The 22,227-nt window shown below is 35.3% G+C and overlaps 1 protein-coding gene across 1 annotated transcript in view; it reads right to left on the minus strand.

Annotated features, from left to right (window-relative positions):
- The window catches only part of HUWE1 (HECT, UBA and WWE domain containing 1, E3 ubiquitin protein ligase), a 140,293-nt gene that overhangs the window by 73,951 nt on the left and 44,115 nt on the right, over positions 1-22,227 (minus strand). The window contains exons 10-22 of the mRNA XM_012734291.1: positions 14,352-14,414; positions 12,287-12,364; positions 11,179-11,226; positions 11,029-11,097; positions 10,393-10,492; positions 9,279-9,379; positions 8,854-9,004; positions 8,595-8,722; positions 7,773-7,913; positions 7,477-7,582; positions 5,650-5,775; positions 4,989-5,090; positions 4,387-4,467 (exon numbers count right to left, since the gene is read on the minus strand). Coding sequence (XP_012589745.1) covers positions 4,387-4,467; positions 4,989-5,090; positions 5,650-5,775; positions 7,477-7,582; positions 7,773-7,913; positions 8,595-8,722; positions 8,854-9,004; positions 9,279-9,379; positions 10,393-10,492; positions 11,029-11,097; positions 11,179-11,226; positions 12,287-12,364; positions 14,352-14,414 — 1,294 coding nt within the window. The remainder of the gene's footprint in view (positions 1-4,386; positions 4,468-4,988; positions 5,091-5,649; positions 5,776-7,476; positions 7,583-7,772; positions 7,914-8,594; positions 8,723-8,853; positions 9,005-9,278; positions 9,380-10,392; positions 10,493-11,028; positions 11,098-11,178; positions 11,227-12,286; positions 12,365-14,351; positions 14,415-22,227) is intronic.

Genomic DNA, 22,227 nt, shown 5'->3' on the forward strand with positions numbered 1-22,227 from the left:
AAAAAAAAAAAAACTAGAAATAGTAATATACATATGAATAATGAAAAAGTAGATTTAATGAAACTATTTCACACGACCTTCTAACAAGCAAAATGTATGTTTTCATAAGACAATTCTAAAAAGATCAGCTGTTTACAAATGACAGAAAACAGACCAGACCAATAATAGCAAGAATCTTTAAAATCAAAAATCACCAAATAACAGACACCAAGCTAACAGGTTTATATGTGCATCATCAAATTTGTCAGTAGTAATTAAAGGTTTTCCAACTTATTTAATGAAATTTTAAATACTTTGATTTTTAAAACCGGACAAAGAGGTACACATACACGTAATAGCCATAAACTGTGTATATAGCAAAATATTAATGAGTGAGTGAGACCTAGTAGGAACCAGAGGATTTTCATTTTAAGATGATGAATAGAAGAACTCTTATCAATTCCAAATGCCACTGAAGTGGCAATTATTGGGGACCAATAGTTGCCAATGGACTTGAGATTTTGGATGCACTATAAATTTATGGAAAATTTAAGGGTTTTTCCCCTTCTTTTAGTATATATCAGACATTCACTGGCACAAATGTCTGAATTCTAAGAGATTACTAAAATATCAAATCTGTTCTTTTATAGGTCTAACTATAATGCTACTGCTGTGCAATGGGACAGCTTAGGCCTTTTATTGAAATAATGACTGAGATAAAATATTAAAAAGGATGATATACAAAAACCAATTAGCTCCATAAGAAGTCAAGCAGCTCTCAAAATAAATTAAAATGAGTAACTCTTTAAAAGGTTATGACAAGCTCAAACTTCGGAATGTATAAAACCCACAAAAAAGTATTAATAAGAAAAAGGGTTTGTTAAGGCTAAGTAGATAGAAAATAAAAATGTAAAATAGACTTTTTTAATGTAATAGATGTCTTGAGAAACTGTGCATACAAATTCTCTCAGAAAGTGACAAGATCAATATGGTAGGCCTACTAATTACACAAAAGGGCTTCCCTGAGAGAATATGTAAGATAAAAGGAATAAAAAATTTTCCTCAAGCAGTACTATGTACTAACCGCATACTATGAGGGGACACTGAAAAGAACAACCAAAGACATCTTGGTTAAATTTGTGAACTGCAAGAGTAAAGACAAAATTAAGTTACCTACAAAAAAAAAAAAAGAACCAGTATGACATCATAATGATCTACAATGTGCAAAATTAGAAGACAACAGAAAAATGTATACAAAATTCTAAAAAAGGAAAGATAACACCTTAAAAATTATCCAAAGATATTCAAACCAGACATCTTATTTTGGTAGTTTGGAAGAAGACAGAATTAAGAAATAACACCAGGATAACCATGAGAAAGGTAATGTACGATTCAGACTCTGAAAAGAAACACTAACTCACAACAATCTGAGGAAAAGACAAAAAATATGTCAATGTATAAAATTCTTTAAGATAAAAGGCTTAATATCTTCATAAATCATTCTGCTGAAAATCAGGAGCTGGATTAAAGACTTAAAAAAATTTAAACTGTGACGATTACACACAGTAAATTATAAACGTCCAAATTAAGTAAAAGTCAGAAGAATTCAGAGCCTCAGACTTCTGTTATAAGGGTAATTTGCCTAACCAAATGTGACCCTGGATTTCAAGGCTGTTTTAGGTTATCTGGATAGGAAACAAAGAGCACAGGAAAATATCTTAAGTAGCAAATCCAATTCAAAGGGAGTCTTTATGGAATCAGTACCACTAATCACACGTGACAACCTGCTACAGAGTTGCTATTTATCACCGTATACCTGGGTCACTCCAGGTAAGTGATGGGATTAAGAATCAGCTCAAGAGCTAACGGCAATCTTTTCAGCAATGGAGGACATCTCAATAAACGTATATTCATTTTTTATTGGCTCCTGAATGGTAGTAGCTAATTGTTCTCACTGATTTTTTTTCTGACAAATAGACTCAAAATTATTACTCCATTTAGGATCATGTGCTATATAAAATTTCCCGCACGGGTAATTATGCTGCTGCTCAGATTTGTGTATTACAATGAAAAGTCTATGTCTCAGTCTATGCCAGGTCACCATAGAGGAAGCTCTTTTCACACCTGTCAAATAAACTCAGACAATTCACCCTGCCCTTGGTTCAGAGAATTCATAAGCCCTCCAAATATTAGAGTCCCCAGAACCCTAAAATTTGAGCTAAATGCCATGACACCCTCTCTTTCAACACTCCTGGCCCCCAAAACTACTATAGTCTACACTGACCTCTTAATATGATCTTTGTGCCCAGAGGTGCAGCTGCTGGCTTCATGGCCAAAATAAAACCATACACAGGAGTAAAGAACTCTTTTCTGACTGGCAAATTCATTTTACTGTGTCACTGCCCCAGTTTGCTGGTGCTAATTCTGTATCTTCATAAGGACTGCATGTTATACAGATCTCTTCTTGGGTTACCCTGTCTGCCACGCTACTGCCAGCACCATTAAGAGCTTCAAACATTATTTCCCTTTGTACATCCAGGTAACACTGGTTGTGATCAGGGAACACATTTTACTACTCATTTACTCTGAGTAAGGATCATAAAAAGGCATCATTTGAAGTTTCCAATTTTGTCCATAGACAGCAGCAGATGTGGTGGCCAACTCAGTAACACTTTTTTAAACTTACAAAACTGATAACTTCCTAAATGAGTCTCACACTCATTTTCTTGTTTGCCCTGAACTCTCAAATTTTAAGTTATATGACCTACAAACAGAAAAGAACTAGGACCCCTCTATTCTTTCTAGTTTTAAGAGGAGAAAATTCCCATATATGAATATATAATGCCCAAATAGAATTTCCCTTGACTAAAAGATAACATACTTTTTTTTTTTTTGACCCTGGCATAATCAGATAGGCAGGCATCTATTATCAAGGGAGTGGGTAATAGAAGAGGATCCATTAAAAATTGAGGGTCCTGGTCCTCCCTGGAGGCACAGCGGGTTGAAGTACAGCACTATGAAGCTAAAGCCACTTCAGCATGAGTTTGATCCGGGCCCCGGAGGTGATCCACACAGCGCGGGAGCCCTCTCCTGACCCACCTGTTGCTCCCCTCAGCAGTGTACTTTGTCAGTTGGCCTGTTCTGCTCCCCTCTCTGTCTCTGATGAATCCTCTCACCGCCCCTGCACCTCAGGCCTGTACTCCAGTTCTGTATGCATAAATAGATAAATCTTTTTAAGAAATTGAGGGTCCTCACCCTCTCAAACAGACTACTCTATCTCACAAGAAAGGTGCTGCCATAATCCTTCCCAGCCTGACAGTTTTAAAAGGTCACTTTGAGGCAATGGAGGTCTTGATGCCAGACTCCAGGGAGGGGAGAGGGAATGTAGACTGAGCAAACTTGCTAAATAGCCAATCATGCCTAAGCAATGAAGTTCCAAATAAACACAAAACTGAGCAGTTTCATAAGAGCTTCCAAAATGGTGAACATGTGGAGATCTGGGGAGAATGGCAAACCTGAAGACAGCACGGGAGCTCCATATTCTATTCTCACCAAATCTATTTAGCATTATATTGAAACTTTTTGCCAATGCAGAAAGACATATAAATCCATAAATATAAGTACTGACAAGACCATCTTAAGAACATCTAAAAAAAACCCCCAACAAACAATAATGAACCATTAACTGAATTTAACAAGGTGATTGGATACAAAGTCAATAAACAAAAATTCCTAAGTTGCTTCAGCAAGGGACTAAGCATCTTAGTTGCCGTAACAAAAATACCTCCCCTTATGCAGATACTCCAGAAATATAAAATAGATATAAGGTTTTTTGATTTCCTTAATTCCCACTAAATTCCTTCAGTTTCAAAAGAATTATGGAAGTTTATGCATTCCTTATATTCTCCTGTTTATGGCACTCCATAAATGTCGTTTAATAAAAATGAGGGCTTATAACAAGTCAAATGTCAAACTGCAAAGATATTTTCTATTTACAACGACAAAGTATCCACAACATCAAAAATCTTATTTTCTGAAGAAACACTTTTCTGTATAGCAAGTACATTTATTTCTGAAAATGGACATTATTGTGACTGGATTTTCCAAATCAAGGTTAGGAGAAAACAAATGAATGAAAATGTTATACTTGTGGCATAATTAATCAAAAAAAAAAAAGCCAAATGTACAGCACTATTACCCACTACAAATGATTCACAATACATGGTTTATAGCAAGTATATCGATCAAAAAATGACTATTTCAAATTGAATTTTGACCTTTCTCTTTCATCACTAAGTCAAAAAACAAGTAATCACACAGTAGGAAATGTGGGTAGTAAAATCCTGAAAGGACATAAAACACACAGGTTATTCCAGATTGTTATCACCAAATGTTAATTTCTCTTACCTAGGAGGAAGAGGGATGGGCCATAATATTCTGCATTACTGATGATGTGCTTCAGGGAGGTAGGGAGAGAACCATCCATCACTAAGAGAAAAATGAACATGAAGGAGACTATGATCAGTTCAGGAGCAGTCTAATAGGTGTGTGGATGATGGAGCATTACATATACCACACATTTAGCAAACACTGTGTAGACCTCTATCTAATGGCATCTACTAGGGCTCCTCTTCATATTCTATTGTTTGTTCCTTGTCCATACAATAATCTTGTAAACAGTGGGTCAAAGAATTAAAAGAATACAGGCACAAAGAGTAGGTTAGCAGCTGTAAGTGACCAGAGTAAAAGGTAGAAAGAGGGAAAATAGGAGAATCAGTACAAAAATAGCTAAATGGTCCCAGGTCTAAGAAAAGCAACACTTAATGGCCAAAAGCTGTTGAAAACTGGCATGGCATTTCACCTAAGCCTGCCTTGTAAATGAGTGGCATCAGAAACTCTGAAAAGGACTAATTTTTTAAACAATAGTTTATTTTTACATCATTTGTGTACAAAGGACCAAATTTTTGAGAGCAAAACATATTTCAAGAAAAGTATCTAGAATCAAATACCATGTCGTATGCCATCTGAGAAAGCAGGGTCTTGAATGGCCTTTTTGAGGAAATTCAACATGGATTTGAGAAGTGCTGCTCGTTGTGGAATACACTGGACTCCTGACATGGGAGAAAGACAGGATTATACGGGGTTTACCATTAGAACACAGGAACAGGAACATAAACCAAAATTTTTTAAGCAACCCATAAATTACAGAAATACAAGCAGATATTCATAATGAGATCTCTAGATACTGGTAAGAATACTTACCCAAGCTTTTAAATTGGAAAAATGTTATCTCCAAAGACTGCATAAAACTAATACTAAAATTAAAAGTCTAAAGTAAAAAAAAGTAAAAAGATTAACTCTCCGATCTTCAGTTCCTGCTTTAGCTTTAATCTTCCCTCCAACATGGTAAAGTAATCAGGGTGTACAAATCGAAAACTATAAAATGTTAGAAAACTATAAAATGCTATGAAAAAAAAGTTAATGATAAAATGGACACCAGAATGGCAAAGTAACATATATTATCATAAGAAGCAAGCGTCTAGTTTTCTGATTTTTTTGGAAGAGTGGGGGAGGCAGGTAAGCTCCAATGAAACAAACACACATATTCCCTCTTCACTAATTTCGTTACTCAGTGTGAAAGACTGTGTATTGATTGAGATGTCCACGCACCAGGACGGGGTCCAGGGCCAGAGGAAATGTTAGTGCTGCTCGAACAGGATGCCCTTAATTCAACATCTAGCCGGTGCTCCATAGATATGGATAAGCCTGGACTACTTTCCATAGTCACGTCTGCAACTGAAGCAAAAGTTATGATAAACTAGTTAGAATAAAAGGTACCATCCAAAGACAGACTGTTGGAGAAATTTTTTTCCATTAAGGTGAGCTGAATGACATAAAAAGGAAGATTAGGATTTAGAAACCTAGAATGAAAATGCAGGCTTTCTACAAACAGAAAAGTATGTAATATCATTAGCTATTTAAGACATGCAAATTAGAAACAATCTTATAAAAGATCTCTTTTTCTTGGGACAAAATACTGTAAGTAAAACATGCAACTTTATACAGAACAAGACAGGAAAAGATAGTTAGGCAGAGCTATATGGAGGATAACTTAAAATAAAAAACATTTAAGACATAATACTATATATACTGATTGGAAGGATGTCTACAATACACTCAATCAATGTTAAATTGAACAGAATGTTAATGAAGTCATCATCCTGTTTTAAACAGTATCTATCTGAACATGCATAAAAAAGATTGAAAAAAAAAAGGACACTAAAATAGTAGCTATGGCTAAGGAGTAAACATTCACTCTTACTTTAATACACTTAAATAATGCATAATAATTTATGATTATTGTTTGTACTCAAAAACTAGTAAGTACAAGATACACAATTCTTAGAATTCAAAGTAACATAATAGAAAGCTCCATTAGTGCTAAACTGCTTATATTTCAAATTATTTCCCCCCACTCTTTAATACATATACAATCATACATGCAGTGCTTTACAAATGAGAAGTACAAACAGATGGTTCTCCAACAAGCTTTTCATTGAATGAATGTAACATTTTCTGAGTATGTCAGTATCACCCAGAATGGTTGTTAAAACTGAAGAACTTCTGGTGTCCACTTACAAACTTAAGGAATCAATATTGCAGCAGTCTAAACCTTTACGTAAACACTCTAATTTATTCTTATTAAAGTTTGCAAAAACATTGATTTATGATGAGCAGCAAGTCTTCAAATAGTTTTCTACACCCCACCATTAAGTAGATGTCATATTGTAAACAATACTCTGGATTACGCTCATTAACTCAAATGCTAGGTTGCTTACTACAGACTAGAAAAATTAGTTGGGTAAAAGGGTTTCTAATAGCAGCAAAAGACATAGTTAACTATGTTCAGAATATCTGGTGTCAAGATGGAAGCACTACAAATGGTAATGGATATATGTAATGACTTCATAGGTCATCAATGTCAGATTAAACTTAAAATAACGATTTTGAGGAGCAGTTTTTCATTTTGATGCTATTATTATAAACTGTTATTATGAGCAGTAAGGTTTAAAAAAGAACATATGTGGCACATCTGAGATGAAGAATATCTGATCTTTTCTCTTTTTGATTTCAAAGTAGTTCACCAACCAAAAAATTTCTCCACCACTCCTCTCCCTACTGAAAATAGCCAGATAGTTTCAGAGGTTCCAAACTAGTCTACATTTTCTGTATCATCCCCCAACTTGTATTTAACCACAATGTATCAGACACTGCTGGGAAAACAACATTAAATCTTGATTACCTTCCTTCTCTAGGCTCAACAATTTATATCTTTCTTTTCTAATTAGCTTCATGAAAACAAGATCCTAACCTTTCATATAGGAAAAAAAAAGTGTTGTTATTGAAAATATATACTCAAGTTAGTTGTGCACAAATTTGGGATTGAATGATAGGAAAATGTCAAGCACAATAGTAGTGACTTAGTAATTTCATTACCATCCATATCAGTTTCCATTTCTTCCCCTTCTTGCGTAGTACTGGGTCTCTGGATCTTTGGCTTGATCACAAATGGACATTCTTTTCGGCACAAATCTACTTCATGCTACGATTGAGGGGAAAAGTAGTAAGACAATCTTACATATGTAGCAGGGCTTAAAAATAAAATGAAAGAATGCTGGAGGCAGACAGAGAATTGATTTCTAAAAAGAGATAAGATGGCTCTTTAGGGTAAGATAGTTTCTACATTCAGCTCTCACTGCAAAAAGTGTACGCAAGTGCACCTTATATAATACCTCAAGTCTATAAATGAAGATAGAAAGTCCACTATGAGATTGAAAAGCTGCCATGTCCAGGTTAGTGATGAGGTCAACCACTCTGACGGCTCTGGTGACAAATGTTATCTGGTCCTGTTCATCACCAAGAAACTTTATAACCTATCAGGAACAGATAAAGAAGCAAATAAAAAGACACAGCGCTATAAATAACAACTTTTGGGCAAAATGCAGTCTGGAGTATCAGGCAGACAGCATTGTAAATGGGGGGGAAATGTGTCTGCTTTTTGGTGCATGACAAATGATAAGTTCTATCACTTATACAACTCAACCTCCTGAGGTAATAGGGACATAAACTGTAAATCACAAATGGCTGTTCTTTCTGGCACAAATCTACTTCATGCTACAAGCACAGAAAAAGTAGTAAGGAAATGTTATACACAGATGTATGCCCCCCACCCCTGGGATTAAAGTAGGATTAAGTAAAATATTAGGGAGAAAAAAGAAGTTGCCTAGTGCCCAGCATGCCATCATAGCACAATTTACAAAGAATCTTTACATAATTTTTTTTCCAGGTTCATGACTAAGGTTATAAGAGTGGCAGTGTCTTGAATCACAATTTCACCCTGCTGAACTAAGATCAATTGTTAAAATAATGGAGATAGTTGCTTTTGAAAACTGTAAATGAGATAACCAGAAAGTCAAACCAGATGAATCAGTGTAACATTTTCTGGGTAAGCTTTATTATTCTATCTGTTCTTTGTGCAAATCATTCTAAACTGCAATACTACATCCTTTCTTATTTCCCCACAGATGCATTTATTAAAAAAAAAAATAGAGCACCTTCAATAAGGCTTCCATCATCCCACAGGAGACCAAGGCTTCACCACCAGCATCGTAGCTGGCCAGATGGTATAAAAAAGAGAAGAGAGCAGTGGCAAACTGGTGAGGGTATGGATCCATGGAAGGATCTACAAGGGAGGTTAGGAGGGAGAAAAAAGTACAATCTCAGAATATGGTGTAAACCTGGCAGATGTTAAAGGCAGACAGCAAAAGGAATGGGTTCCTCTTGCTGCCTAAGATAGTAACTATCAAAACTTACCAATCATGGCCTGGATACAGTTTCGCACAAGAACAGGCAAAAACCCATGATAAGAGGCAGTTCCAGTACAGTCAATAATACTGCTTAGTTTGGGAGTTCTCTCCAAGTGCACAATTGATGTTAATGTTCGTAAAGAAGCAGCTTTAATTTCCTATGAAAACAATGTAAATATGAGATGTGTTAAATAGAAAGTTGCTAAAATCCTAAACTCTCAAATTTAAGTTCTTCTACTGGGAAATGGATGAGGTAGAGATATGTTTAGGGTACACTAAAAAGCCAGCATTTGTTAAGTTTCCAGCTAAATACCTAAAGGGAAGAAGTAAAAAGGTCATGTTTTCCACTTGGGGGTTGTTCTAAACCCTGGAAAAAACAAAAAAGGAAATAAGTCACAAGTCTGGTATAAACAAGAGACCATTAATACTTACCATAAGCTGCTTATCTGTTATCTGCAGGACATCTACCAACTCCTCTATCAACCCATTATATAAGATACTGTTGGCTGACTCCTGCAAGGCATTGGAATACACTGCAAAAGGAGAAACAAACACTTTAGGCAAGAAGGCAGTGGTCAAGCCACTGCCCAATGACAAACATTTTGGCCCCTACTGGTTCTGGGGAAGGAATTCCCTTCCAGTCAGCAATGGAGGGCAGAATCAATAGGTTCTAGATGTCTGTATCAAATACGGTGATGAGCTCAAAGTGACAGATTCCCCTATAAATGCGTTAGCAGTACCGAACCAGAATTTTTGGGAATTGAAATATGTAGAAAGAATGGACAATGATTTTTTTGTATACTAATACCAGAAATACTCTCCTGAAATACAAATTTAAATGGGATTTTTGAGCACTCATTCTGTTTTCAACATACATTTCCTGAACACCCACCAACATGCCAGAATTAATCCAGATAAGAGTACAAATTTCACTTCAAAAAGCTAATAATTTAAAAGAACAAACAACCAAGTAACAACATAATGAAGTCTGGTAATATTAATAGCAGCTACTACTTTTATACCTTCTATGTAGTTGGCCTGTGCTAGGTGCTTTACAGGATTTCATTTAATCCTCAGATTAGCCTATAAAATAAGCAGTATCCCAATATTAAAAAAGGTAACTGATGTTAAAAGGATAAACATGTGGCTAATAAGTCGCAGTCAGGGTAAAAGCCAAGTACTTGATCATTCCAAAAAACTAGTATACATTCTACTCTAACATTTCGCAGTAACATGTCACTGACTGCTTAACAAATATTTAAAAATTACATTCCTGAAGAGATAGAAGAGGAAAATGAAATGGTAAGAGGAAAACAGAGTGGTTAGTGAAAAATGACTACCCAAATATACATTAAATAAAGAAAATGACCAAAATCAAGACTAACCCTATGTGATCTCAGTAAACATCAAATCCTCTTTCTGAGCCAACACTAAAGGAGCTCAAGAATAAATACCGTGAACATTAGGAATGCTGGCAATTATACTATTTAATTTTCCACCTACGTAACTGCCTCATCAGGGCTTGTTAATTATATTGTGCTCTTACCTAATATAGATATTGCATGCAGCCTGGCCTGAACAGCTTGCAATCGCTTCCTGTGATTAGAAAAGCCATGGGCCAGGCGTATGTGTGTAAATAACAGCATCTGTAGAGAGATAAGACCTAACTTAGGAAATCAATTGAAAAACTGAATATAATTTGAAAGTTCAATCTTATCCATTAGGACTACTTAGTAAAATGATTAGCTGTTGCTATTTGTTAACGTATAAAACAGTTCCACTCTCAGATTAGTTGGCAAAAATGAGAATAAAAAAACAGGCTCACAGAATCCGAACATCCTCATATTAGTTAAGAACTACCACTTCAATGATGGGCAAACTGGGTAACATTTGGCAAGAGTTCTGATTATTACTAATCAAGTTATTTTCACAATGAGCAGAAAATAAAAAACACTGTAACTAAACGTTTTCTCCTTTAGCATCCAGATCTGAACTACCACCACCTATTAGCTATTTGTTGTGAGTAAGGCACTTTACATTTTCCTTAAATTCTTATGAGGGCCAAAGTTAGCGTTGGCTTTATAAAAGATGACAAACTAAAGCTCAAGGAAGCTAATAATATTATCAGTCTATAATGGAAAGCAATCACATCCTTCAGAAATTTTTAGGGTTTATTATATACCTGCTTGTCCTTAGGAATGCTGTACATTTTGGTAAGTGATTCCATGATTTCAGAAGGGCTTTCTGAAATCTACATAGAAAAAAAATTATTAGGAACAAAAATTAAGCAAAATACCAAGAAATTAGCCAACAGTCAAAAGATTCCTCTTACCTTATCAAGTTGCTCTATGTGAATATAATGTAGTGTGTTACTAGTTGTCTGAAATTAAAAAGATGAGGTGTTAAGAGTTACTAAGTACCCTAATTTTTTTGTCATAGGACTGCAAAACAAGACTGAAGTCTAATGTGAGTGCTCTTAAAGTCACAGTAACTTCAGAGTCCCCTAAAATATACAGTTTAATATATAGAATATTCTCAGTACAGGTTTTTTAAACCAATAGTATCAAAGTAAATCACACATACCCAGACACATTTCATATTTTCTTGTTTCTTAAATTTTCATGGACTAAATCCCCCCAGCCTCTGTATGTGAATCCACGAAAATGGTTTTTCTCTAAATACACATTAGACCTGTTGTCAAAGCATCATTAATCTATAAAGATTTATTTAAAACTATACATATTATAGATAGAATAAAAGATCTTATTTACTAGGATACTGCTAAATACAACTGAATGTTATTATCTGCTGAAAGAAGATGGATGATCACATAGCTGAATAAGGACCCTTCAAACAATATATAGACTTCTACTTTAAGTAGTAGAGAAAGTTGAATCACCATTATCCAAGCTGTTACACTGCACAGCTTGTAATACGACGCGTAATTTCTCAGTCAAAGCAGCATTCCATAAAGGGAGACTAAACTTTGGGAGTCCCAACATAAGAACGAACCAACCTGTCAGAGCTGGACATACAATGAACAGTCATTTCTGAGAGGCTGCTAGGCATACTTAGTTTGGGAGGGTAGCAATGAAGTTCAAAACCATTTCTTCATTTAACTGAGGAGTCCTTTTTTATTTTTTAAAGATTTATGTATTTATGCTTACAGAACTAGGGTACAGGTGAGAAGTGTAGTGGGTGTGAGGATTCACCAGAGACAGAGTAGGGAGTAGAACAGGCAGGTCAGGAGAGGTCTGCCACACCATGTGGTTCAACTCCCTGGCTGGGGATCGAACTTGTGCTGCAGTGGCTTCAGAGAGCTTTATATTTTGCTGCTTTAACCTATTGCGCCAACAGGGAGAGCCCTAACTGAGGAATCCTTTAAAAACTCAAGCCCAGTTACAGTAGACACTATTAACACAATTCTGAAAGAGACTCACCCTTTTCTCGATTTTAACTTCAGCCCCAGGGTCTGCATAGAATTCAAAGTGTAGTGTAGTTGCACTGGGTGGGTATTTCTGTGTATAAAGCACATGAAAAAATTAGATATTCAGTTTTAACTTATAAGCAAAGCATGTAACATCATCTCTCAAATCACCCCTTAAAAGTCCTAGCCACCTGCTGTTCAATTCATTTTGGCACCAGAATGAATAGTTCAGCCAACAGCTACAAGTTCTCCATTCCTTGTCTAGCAGAGTTCAGATGTTTACAAAAAATTATTATATTTAACTGAATTATCATTTTCTTACATCCTCATTGATTTTTTGAACAGTATAGGATTTCTCCCCTCAGGTGTGGTAATCAGACCTCCACCATATTCCATTGTGCTCTTCTCTCCCTCTACCCACCCCCACCAGTCTGAATGCCCCAGATCTATGACAAGATTTCAAAGGCTTGTTTTAAGGCTTGTCACAGTCCAGATAGATCTTACAATCAGAGAGAATGTGAGAGGGCCCACAGATGCAAAAGCTCCCATATTTCTTACTTATAAGTTACCAGATCACTTTTCTTACACGACATTAAATTTAACTGTAGTTACTCTCAAGGGGGGGCAACTCTGCCAAGCAGTATTGAACATGTTTAAGAAAGGATGGAGATACCAACTCAAGAATATAATGTTCTTATAGAAACCTTAGTGTGTATTACCACCTTCTAAAACATTTTAAACTATGTTTCCTAGGAATACAGTCACAATTTCTTCAAATACTCCCTTCTTCCCATGCCATTCTGTACCTCTTTCCTATGATATCCTACTGCTTTTCGGACACAGGTAGATACACACTAAGTCAATATAAATCAGACCTTGACAATAAATCCTCTTTAATTCTAGAAAAGTAACATGAAAAACAAATTAAGACTGCAACAGCCCAGTTTTCAAATGTATTCTTGAAAGAACTTAATAGCAGTGATTACTTCTGGGAATGTAGAATTACTGTATACTCTTTTATACTCTTTTAACATGTATATGTATTACTTACTTTTAAAGTACACATCAAATTTTTCAAAGTCTCACAATATGCTAAATATCAATAAATAGATAAAAGGATGCATGATTTACTAATACAGACCAGGACCAAAATGAGTAAAATACATCATGCAAGCTCAGTGAAGTGTATCATATTGTTCTGTTCAAGTGGTGAAGAGCAAGCTTGATATACATAAACAGACTCAACCAGTCAAATGAATTTTGAAATGAGAAATTATTTTATCAGAATCAGAATTTCAAGCTGAATAGTCTTTAACATTTATCACTTCCCACATTACCTGTTATCTACTTATATAATGCATACTAAAATGCAATCAGCCATGGCAGGAAAATAATTCATTCTAATGTGTACTTTTCTGTTACCAGGTTAAGACCCATTCTACTTAGGGGAAAAGGTTTCTGAGCTAAATTGCTAAATTTCATAGCAGTCATCTGTGTTACATATAACAAACTAGTGAAAGAAACAAAATAGGTGCTAGAAAATATAGTTGCTTCTTGGCACAGCATTTATACAGCAAACCCAATTATGTCTTAGTTTCCACAGCTACATATAGAAAACAGGAGAATGGGCAGAGCTCATAAGTGAAGGGTGAGCAGGACAGCGCTTGAGGAGTAAACATGGAAAGTACAAAGAACATTCTCAGTTCCCTATAGCTCTATAGTGTTACCACTGTTCTTCAATCAGCCATTCCTAAATCATGTTAAACTACCCAGTATTCCAGTGGGACAAGGCAAACAAATGCATTCTTTGAGAATTTTAAATCACTTTCAAACTAATTCACTAAATGCAATGTTCTACTTAAGAACTGGTTATAAACATATCATTATGACCCTAAGATTCTTCATCTAACATAAGCACATTGAGGACAACAAGCATTTCTAGACAAGGTATGATCAATTTCTCAGGTTCCTCAAACATGCTGATGTGAAGTGTCAATGCACATAGTCAATGCAAAGTAAAGCTCAAGAAGAGGCTACAGCTTTGTCAAAAGATTCTCATGTCTCAAAGAATTACTTACCATCATATGCAAGTCTCTGCAACATTCTGCAAGTCCAAATCCATTCTCCTTTCCACCCCAGCTCTTGGACAAGAAAAAGACAGTGTTAAAACAGTGCTTAAAGGAGTGATGTTTATAAAATACTTGCATGGTTGCTTGGAACAGAGTGTTGCGAAGACACCCAATGTTAAAGTTAAAAATAGGGAACAAACAGAAGCAAGGATTTAAGAATAAAAGATAAGGTAATCTGCCTCTCTCCAGAGGTCAATTTCAGTGTTCTGTGAGGATGCTATTGGGAAGAATGTAAGTAATCACCCCAAGCAAATACACACCACAGGCCCACAATCATGCCTAGCTGATCCCGTCTGTCCTTCAGCACAACGCTGTTTTTCATGCTCAGCCTGCTCATCTTCCTTAGTAGGATGTAACAATATATATTCTCTTTTATATGAATCATGTTACATTTTGACATAAACCAAGTTGCAAAGCATTGTTTATTCCTATTGTATTTGGCCCCCACAAAATGTAGATAGACACTCATCCAGTAAGAAACCCTAAGGCAATGGGAGAATAGCTCATTGCAGACATTACTGCTGGTTTCCAATCTAAAACTCCAGCAATATAATCCTCTTATTAAGTGCATTTTCAACAGTAGTTGAGATAACAATCATTTTTGCCTGATTCAGAATGCTCCCAAGGGTGGGGTAGGCATCTACTAAAAATACATTGTGCCTCCTGGTACAAGACATAAAGATGGTATAAGCACTAGACAAACTGAAAAGCCTGGAAACAAAGGCTGGAGAATGAGTAATGGCTTTCAAAAATACTATATATTCCCGGGAATCTAGAAAGACACCCACAAAGGCTGGGTACAATCTCAGGTAAAAAACCTGAAAAGGATAGTTTTCCATCTCTATCAATGATTAATAAGCTCCATGAAAGCATGAAAGGTAGGATAAGACAGAGCTCTGAAATTGTTTGAGTATCAAATGTATTAAATGTTGATACTACAATATCAACACATGCATAACCCCATTTATAAAGACTATGAGCTTTATTTATTATTGGGGGGAGTCTAGGAACTTATGGCAAACCAGTAGCTGATTGTTGTTAAGCTAACACAACAGAGACTTTAGTGGTCACACACAACAAAGACTTATAAAATTAGTTGAGAAAAGTCTAAACAAACCTTAGGGAGAGATGAGAATCTGCTTTCTAGAGTTATCGCATAAATAACATTAAAAAAATCTAGTATTCAACAAAAAATTATGACATATGAAAATAAATAGGACACTGTGGAACATACACAGGAAAAAAATTTTAGCAACATGAGAAGTAATGTTTGCAAGACTGCCTTATAATATGTCCCTTACTCCCTCTATCGATCAATAACAATTTGGCATCTATCTAGGGGTGAAAAAAAGTACCTTTGCAGAAACTGTGGAATCTAGAAGCATATACCAATTAATCTGAGAGAAATCTTCTCCACCTGATCAATGGGTAACAGGTGTGCAGACCTAATCCCACCTGAGGACTATGCAGTGGACTGTGAACCTGGACCCTTGAACTCAGCAAGGTTCAAGGGTCCCAGGAAAACCCTGTCTTATCACCAAAAATGACAAAAGTATCAAAATAGAGCTAATATACATAATACAAAAAGAGGGACCTACAAAACAAAAAGGGAAGAGTAAAAGGATGTAGGTTTTCTAAGTGATTAAAGTGAACCTATTATGCTTAAAATAGACTGTTGTATCTAAAGATGCTTTATGTAACCTGCATGCAAACCACAGAAAGAAAAGCCTTGGTTAGATAAGCTAAAGATAAAAAAGGAACCAAAGCATATTACTATAGAAAACCATCAATTAACAAAGGAAGGGACTGAGAGAGGAAGAAACAAAAATCAAAGCTACATGATAGAAAACAATAATATGACATTAGTAAGTCTCTACGTTAACAATAATTAAAAGAAAAGACTTGTTTTTCCACTCAAAAAGACATGCAATGGCTATATGGATAAAAAAAACAAGACCCAATTATATGTATCCTATGGAAGACTTATTTTTGCTGTGGGAATACACACAACTCAAAGTAAAGGAATGAGAGAAAACAAAAAGATATTCCATGCCAAGTTTAAACAAAAAGAGAGTAGATAACTACCTTTATATCAGACAAAATAAGACTAGCTCAAAAGCCATAATGGGACACATGGTCATTATATAATAACCAAAGGGGTCCATTAAAACCAAGCAACATTAAAACCAAGCAACAATATACATGCACACAATATAAAGTACGAAAATATATTAAGCAAATACTAAAAGATTTGTAGGGGAGGAAGAAACAATAATAGTAAGGCTATGTTAATACCCCATTTAAACAGTGGATAGATAGTCCAGACAGAAAACCAGTAAGGAAATGATAGAAATCTATTATACTTTTGACTAATCTATCTAACAGGCATATATATGCAGAACATTTCAACCAGCAGGAGCAAAATATACTCTTCTGAAAGGTGCACAGAAGATTCTCCTAGATACAGTATGTGGCAAAGCATAAAACAAATTTTAGCAAATTAGAGGACTGAAACCATACCAAGTATTACTTCTAACCACAATGGTATGAAAACAGAAATCAACAAGAGGAAAGTTGGAAAAGCTACAAATATGTGGAAATTAAACAAAACACACCTGTATTCTAATGGGGTAAAAGACGAAATTAAAAAAAAAAATCTTGAGACAACTCACACACACAAAATAAAATTACAATACACCAAAATTTATGGGGTGCACTAAAAGTTGTTCTAAGAGGGAATTTTAGACTATGAATCACAGAACTCAAGTTTATAGAACAACTTCATAAAGATTTAGCAACATAAAATAACATTTAGGCAAACTGGTAAATAAAGGGGAAAGGTAATAACTAAGAAACAAAAAAGATCTCAACCTAACTTTACACTTAAAAGAACTAGATAAGGCCCTCCCTGGTGTTGCAACACCAAGTTAGGACTCACTGCAAGCTAGACATAGCCCCATCACTGTGGCCTGGCAGACCTCTCCTGTCTCTCCCGCTGCTCCCCCCAGCAGTATACTTAGTCCATCTGCCTGATCTGCTCCCTCTGCCCCTGCATCTATGGCCTGTACCCGAGTTCTGTATGCATAAATAAATAAAATCTTGAAGGAAAAAGAGAGAACTGGACAAAAAAAAGTCCAAAGTCAGTAGAATGGAGGAAGTAACAAAGAGAGTGGAAATAAATGACTAGACAGCAGGAAAATAGAGAAGATCAATGAAACAAAGAGGCATATTTTAGAAAAGACAAAATAGAGAAACTTTATAATAATAATAAAAGACTTCAGGTACATGAAAGAGGAGACATTATAACTGACACCAGAGATAACAAATGATCACAAACTATTGTCAATAAACAAACTGGACAGCCCAGTAGAACTGGATAAATCCCTAGAATATGCAATCTACTGAGACAAAATCATTAAGGAAAAAAAAACGCACAATGTGTACTGAAATTGTATCAGTAATCAAAACCACTCAAAAGGCAAAACCCAGGACCAGATAAATTCCCTGGTGAATTCAACCAAATACTTCAAGAATTACTACTGAATGGTTTCACTCATAGCAGGAGTGTAAGGTATCAGAAAAACAAAAGAAATTGTAATAAAGTAAAAACTAAAACCAACAACCAACTATAAACCAGACACATTCTACGGGGGTGGAGAGGAATGGGATCAAAACTGAGGTGAGAAGTCCATGGGGATTACAACTGAGATGAAAAAATGTACAAAATTAAGAATAAAGTGAAAAAATAAAATTAAATAAATCTTAGGTTCCAGCACCCCACCCCCAAAAAGAGTTAACGCCAGTCCTTACTGAAGTTATAAAAAAATGAATAGTATGGTACACTTCCAAACTCAATTTTACAAAGCCAGTACATAAACCTGAATCCAAAGTCAGATGAGTACACTACAAGAAATGAAAACTACAGGTTAATACCTCTCATGAAAACAGATGTAAAAATGCTCAATAAAACCTTAACCAAAATTCAACAATTTATACATCATAACCAAATGGGACTCATTCCAGGAATGTTTCAAAATATGCAACAGAAAAATAAAACACAAAGCATGACAGGGAACATGGAGGGTGTTCCAAATTTAAATTAAGATGGGAGGAGGCCAAGTGAACAGTTTTATAGGGACCCCATTGCAAGAGATGGGCACTGTCTAGGGAAGCAAGAGGGCCAGAATCTTGGAGTGGACTCAGATTGGGGGGAAAGAAATGGTAAGCAAGATCAGAAGTTTTTTATTTGAAAATGTGGAAGGAAAACATAGTTTTGGGAACCAAAAATTCGTAAAGCCATTGAAATTGGAAAAGAGATCACTGAGGCAATGTAGCTGAATGATAAAACTGATGACAGACTGAGCCTGGACCCCCTAGGTCAGGCTAATACTTATGACAGGAGGAGACACCAGTTAAGCTGACTTAGAAGGGCAGTCATGGAGACTCAGGAAGAACATAAGGATGGTTTGGAAGCTCAAAATATTGTTCAGTATTTTATAAGGATGTTCTCAAAGAATATTTAATACTGTGGGAAAATAGTCACCCTACATTATGTAAGGGGGGAAACCAGCATATGAAACACAACGTTAATAGCTAATTTTTTCCCACATAATGGTGGTTGAGGACTGTTTTCTTCTTTAAAAATTACTGTGCATTGTTTTTTTCTTTTAGATTTCATTTATTTATGCATACAGAAATGAGGTATAGGCCAGAGGTGCAGGGGTGGCAAGAGGATTCACCAGAAACAGTGGGGAGCATAACAGCAGATTGACAAAGTACACTGCTGAGGGGAAGCAGCAGGTCAGACAGGAGAGGTCTGCTGTGCCATGTGGATTACTTCCAGGGTGGGGATCTAACTCGCATAGTGGTGATGAAACTCACACTGAAGCAGACACATCTTGGCTTAGCTTTGCAATGCAGCACTCCAATGTGGTATGCATACTCTTAACTTCCAAAAATGAACATGCTTTGTTTTGATAAAAATTCTTAAAGAGGGTCCTCCCTGGTGGCACAGTGGATTAAAGCACAGCACTAAAAAGCATGAGTTCGATCTCCAGCCCCAGAGTTGACCCACATGGTTCGGCAGACCTCTCCTGGTCTGCCCACTGCTCCCCTTAGCAGTGTACTTCAGCAGTCAGCCTGTTTTGCTCCCCACTCTGTCTCTGGTGAATCCTATCACCACCTGCACCTCTGGCCTGTACCCCCATTCTTGTATGCATAAATAAATAAATCTTTACAACAAAACAAAAAAAACCTAAGCTGTAATATGAACTAACTGAAAAAGTAAGATGTTAGTTGCAAATTCCCAGGAAAACACTAATAACTAGACAAAAGACAAGAAAATAGAAGATTCCAACATTAAGTGAACTAGATCTAACAGATATATAGAAAGATCAACACAAAAGCACAATACATATTCTTCTGAAGTACACAAAGGACATTCAAGAAATTTTCTAATTTCCTTTGTAATTTCAGATCTCTTTCCATTGTCTTTAGGCCTATTTCCCCAAGAACAATGGTGAGAAATCAGAAGAAAATGTGTGGAATGTGGAAAATTCACACAAATATGTGATAATCAAACAACACACCTTTAACCACCAATGGACAAAAAGAATAACAAAGGAATATGATAATCATATCTTTTATGATATGCTGAAAACAGGGTTTAGAGGGACATTTATAGCTGTAAATGCCTACATTTAAGACACAATTTCAGAAGGATAGGTATTAATAGTTTGTCTTTGAAGGTTTGTTAAGAGTTCATGAGTGAAACCATCTGGTTCTCAGCTTTTGTTCCTGATTACAATTTCAATTACCTTACTGGTATATTGCCTGTTCAGGCTTTCTATTTCTTCCTGATTCAGTCATGAAAATAATGTACTTCTAAGAATGTGTCCATTTTTTTTTGTTTTTTAATTTGTTGGAGATATATATGTTCACATTAGTCTGTTTATATCCTCCATATTTCTAAGATGTAACATTTTGTTAAGAGTTTTCACCATTTTTTACTTTGTGAGTCTAGTGAGAAGTTTGTCTAACTTTTTAAAACCAGCTTTTAGTTTCACCGATTATTTCACCTTTTAAATTTTTTATTTTTCAGTCGTCTTTTAGTTTTACTTGTTCTTTTCATAGCAGGTTAAAGTGTAAGATTAGAGTGTTTTGAGGTTTTTTTTCATTTCTTGATGTGGGCCTGTGTCACTATATGCACACACTTCTCTCCTAGTACTACTTTTGTTGTGTCTATTAGTTTCTGCTAGCTTATATCTTCATTTTCATTTGTCTTCAGGTATTTTTTATTATCTTCTTTAACTTACTCATTAACCCAACAGTCATTCAGTAATACAATGTTCAGTACACACATATTAGAATTTTTCCTGCTGTATTTTTGTGAATGATTTCTAGTTTGAAATCATTGTGACTAGAGAAGATACATGATTTCATTCTTCATCAACAAACTGACACTTTTTGTGTCCAAAGTGTGCTCTATCTCATAGAATGTTTTATGTGCACTTGAGAAGACAATGCCTTCAGGATTTTGGAGGTGCCCTATAAATATCCATTATGTCCATCTGGTCTAAATCTCCATTTATAGCTATTATTTTCTAGTCGACTTTCTTTCGGGTTGATCTCTCCATTGCTGAAAGTGGGGTACTGAAAGGTTGCTACCAATTCTGTTTTTAGATTTGTTAATAGCTGTTTTATATATTTTGAAGTTTCTTAGTTTGGTGCAAATTTATTTATGAAATATTATGTCTTTCTAATGATCCCTTAATCATTTTCAAACTCTTTCCAAAACCTGAGAAAAAGGGAATGCTTCCATATGGATTTTATGAGAACCAAATTAATCTGATATCAAAAGCAGACAAGGATATCACAAAAAAGAAAACTGCAAACCAGCATCTCTGATAAACATATATGCCAAAATCCTCAGCGAAATCTTAGTGAACCAAAAGGATCACACATCATTTCCAAGTGGGATTTAGTTAATGGATGCAAGGATAATTCAACATCTGAAGACTTATCAATGTAATTCACCACACCAACAAAAGATATAAATATTGTGATCACTATCAACAGATGGAGAGAATGTATTTGGAAAAATCAAACACCCAATTTATGATAAAATAAAATGATAGGCTACCAAATCAACTGTATTCTTATATGTAAACAACAAACCTGAAGAAAAAAAAAAATCAAGGAACACAATGCCATTCTCTTTAACATCAAACAACAAAGTGCCTAGGAATAAACTTAACAATGGTGGTGAAGGACCAATACAATGAAAACTGTAAGACAATGTGAAAAGAAATAGAAGATACAAAGAAATGGAAAAATAGTTCCTGTTTAAGGACTGGAAGAATTAACAATGTTAACATGTCGTCTTACCCAAAGCAACATAGAATAAATGCAATCACTACCAAAATTTCAATGGCATTCTTCAAGGAAATAATACAAACATTGAAAATTATAAAACACTACAAAAGACCCCACAATAATTAGAACAATACTGACAAATAGGACAAAGAAAGGAGGTATCACATTCCCAGGCTTCAACCTATACAACAAAGTTAAAGACACTATAGTTGTTGATACTGTGAATAGGGTCTTTTTATTATTCATTTTCAAGTTAGAGATACTATAATTCTTTATAATAGTCATTTACTTGGCTTCCTTTACTTTCATTGGTTCTAATAATTTTGTATTGTCTACTCCCAAAAATCAGAAGATTCAATCTCATCACCAACAAATAATAACAAAATTTCTTTCTCCATTTCATTTTGTTACTTCATATCTGATGTTGAAGTTTATTGAATTTTAAAAATAA

This window comes from Condylura cristata, unplaced genomic scaffold (genome assembly GCF_000260355.1).
Source record: "Condylura cristata isolate star-nosed mole 26May11 unplaced genomic scaffold, ConCri1.0 scaffold00053, whole genome shotgun sequence".
NCBI lineage: Eukaryota > Metazoa > Chordata > Mammalia > Eulipotyphla > Talpidae > Condylura > Condylura cristata.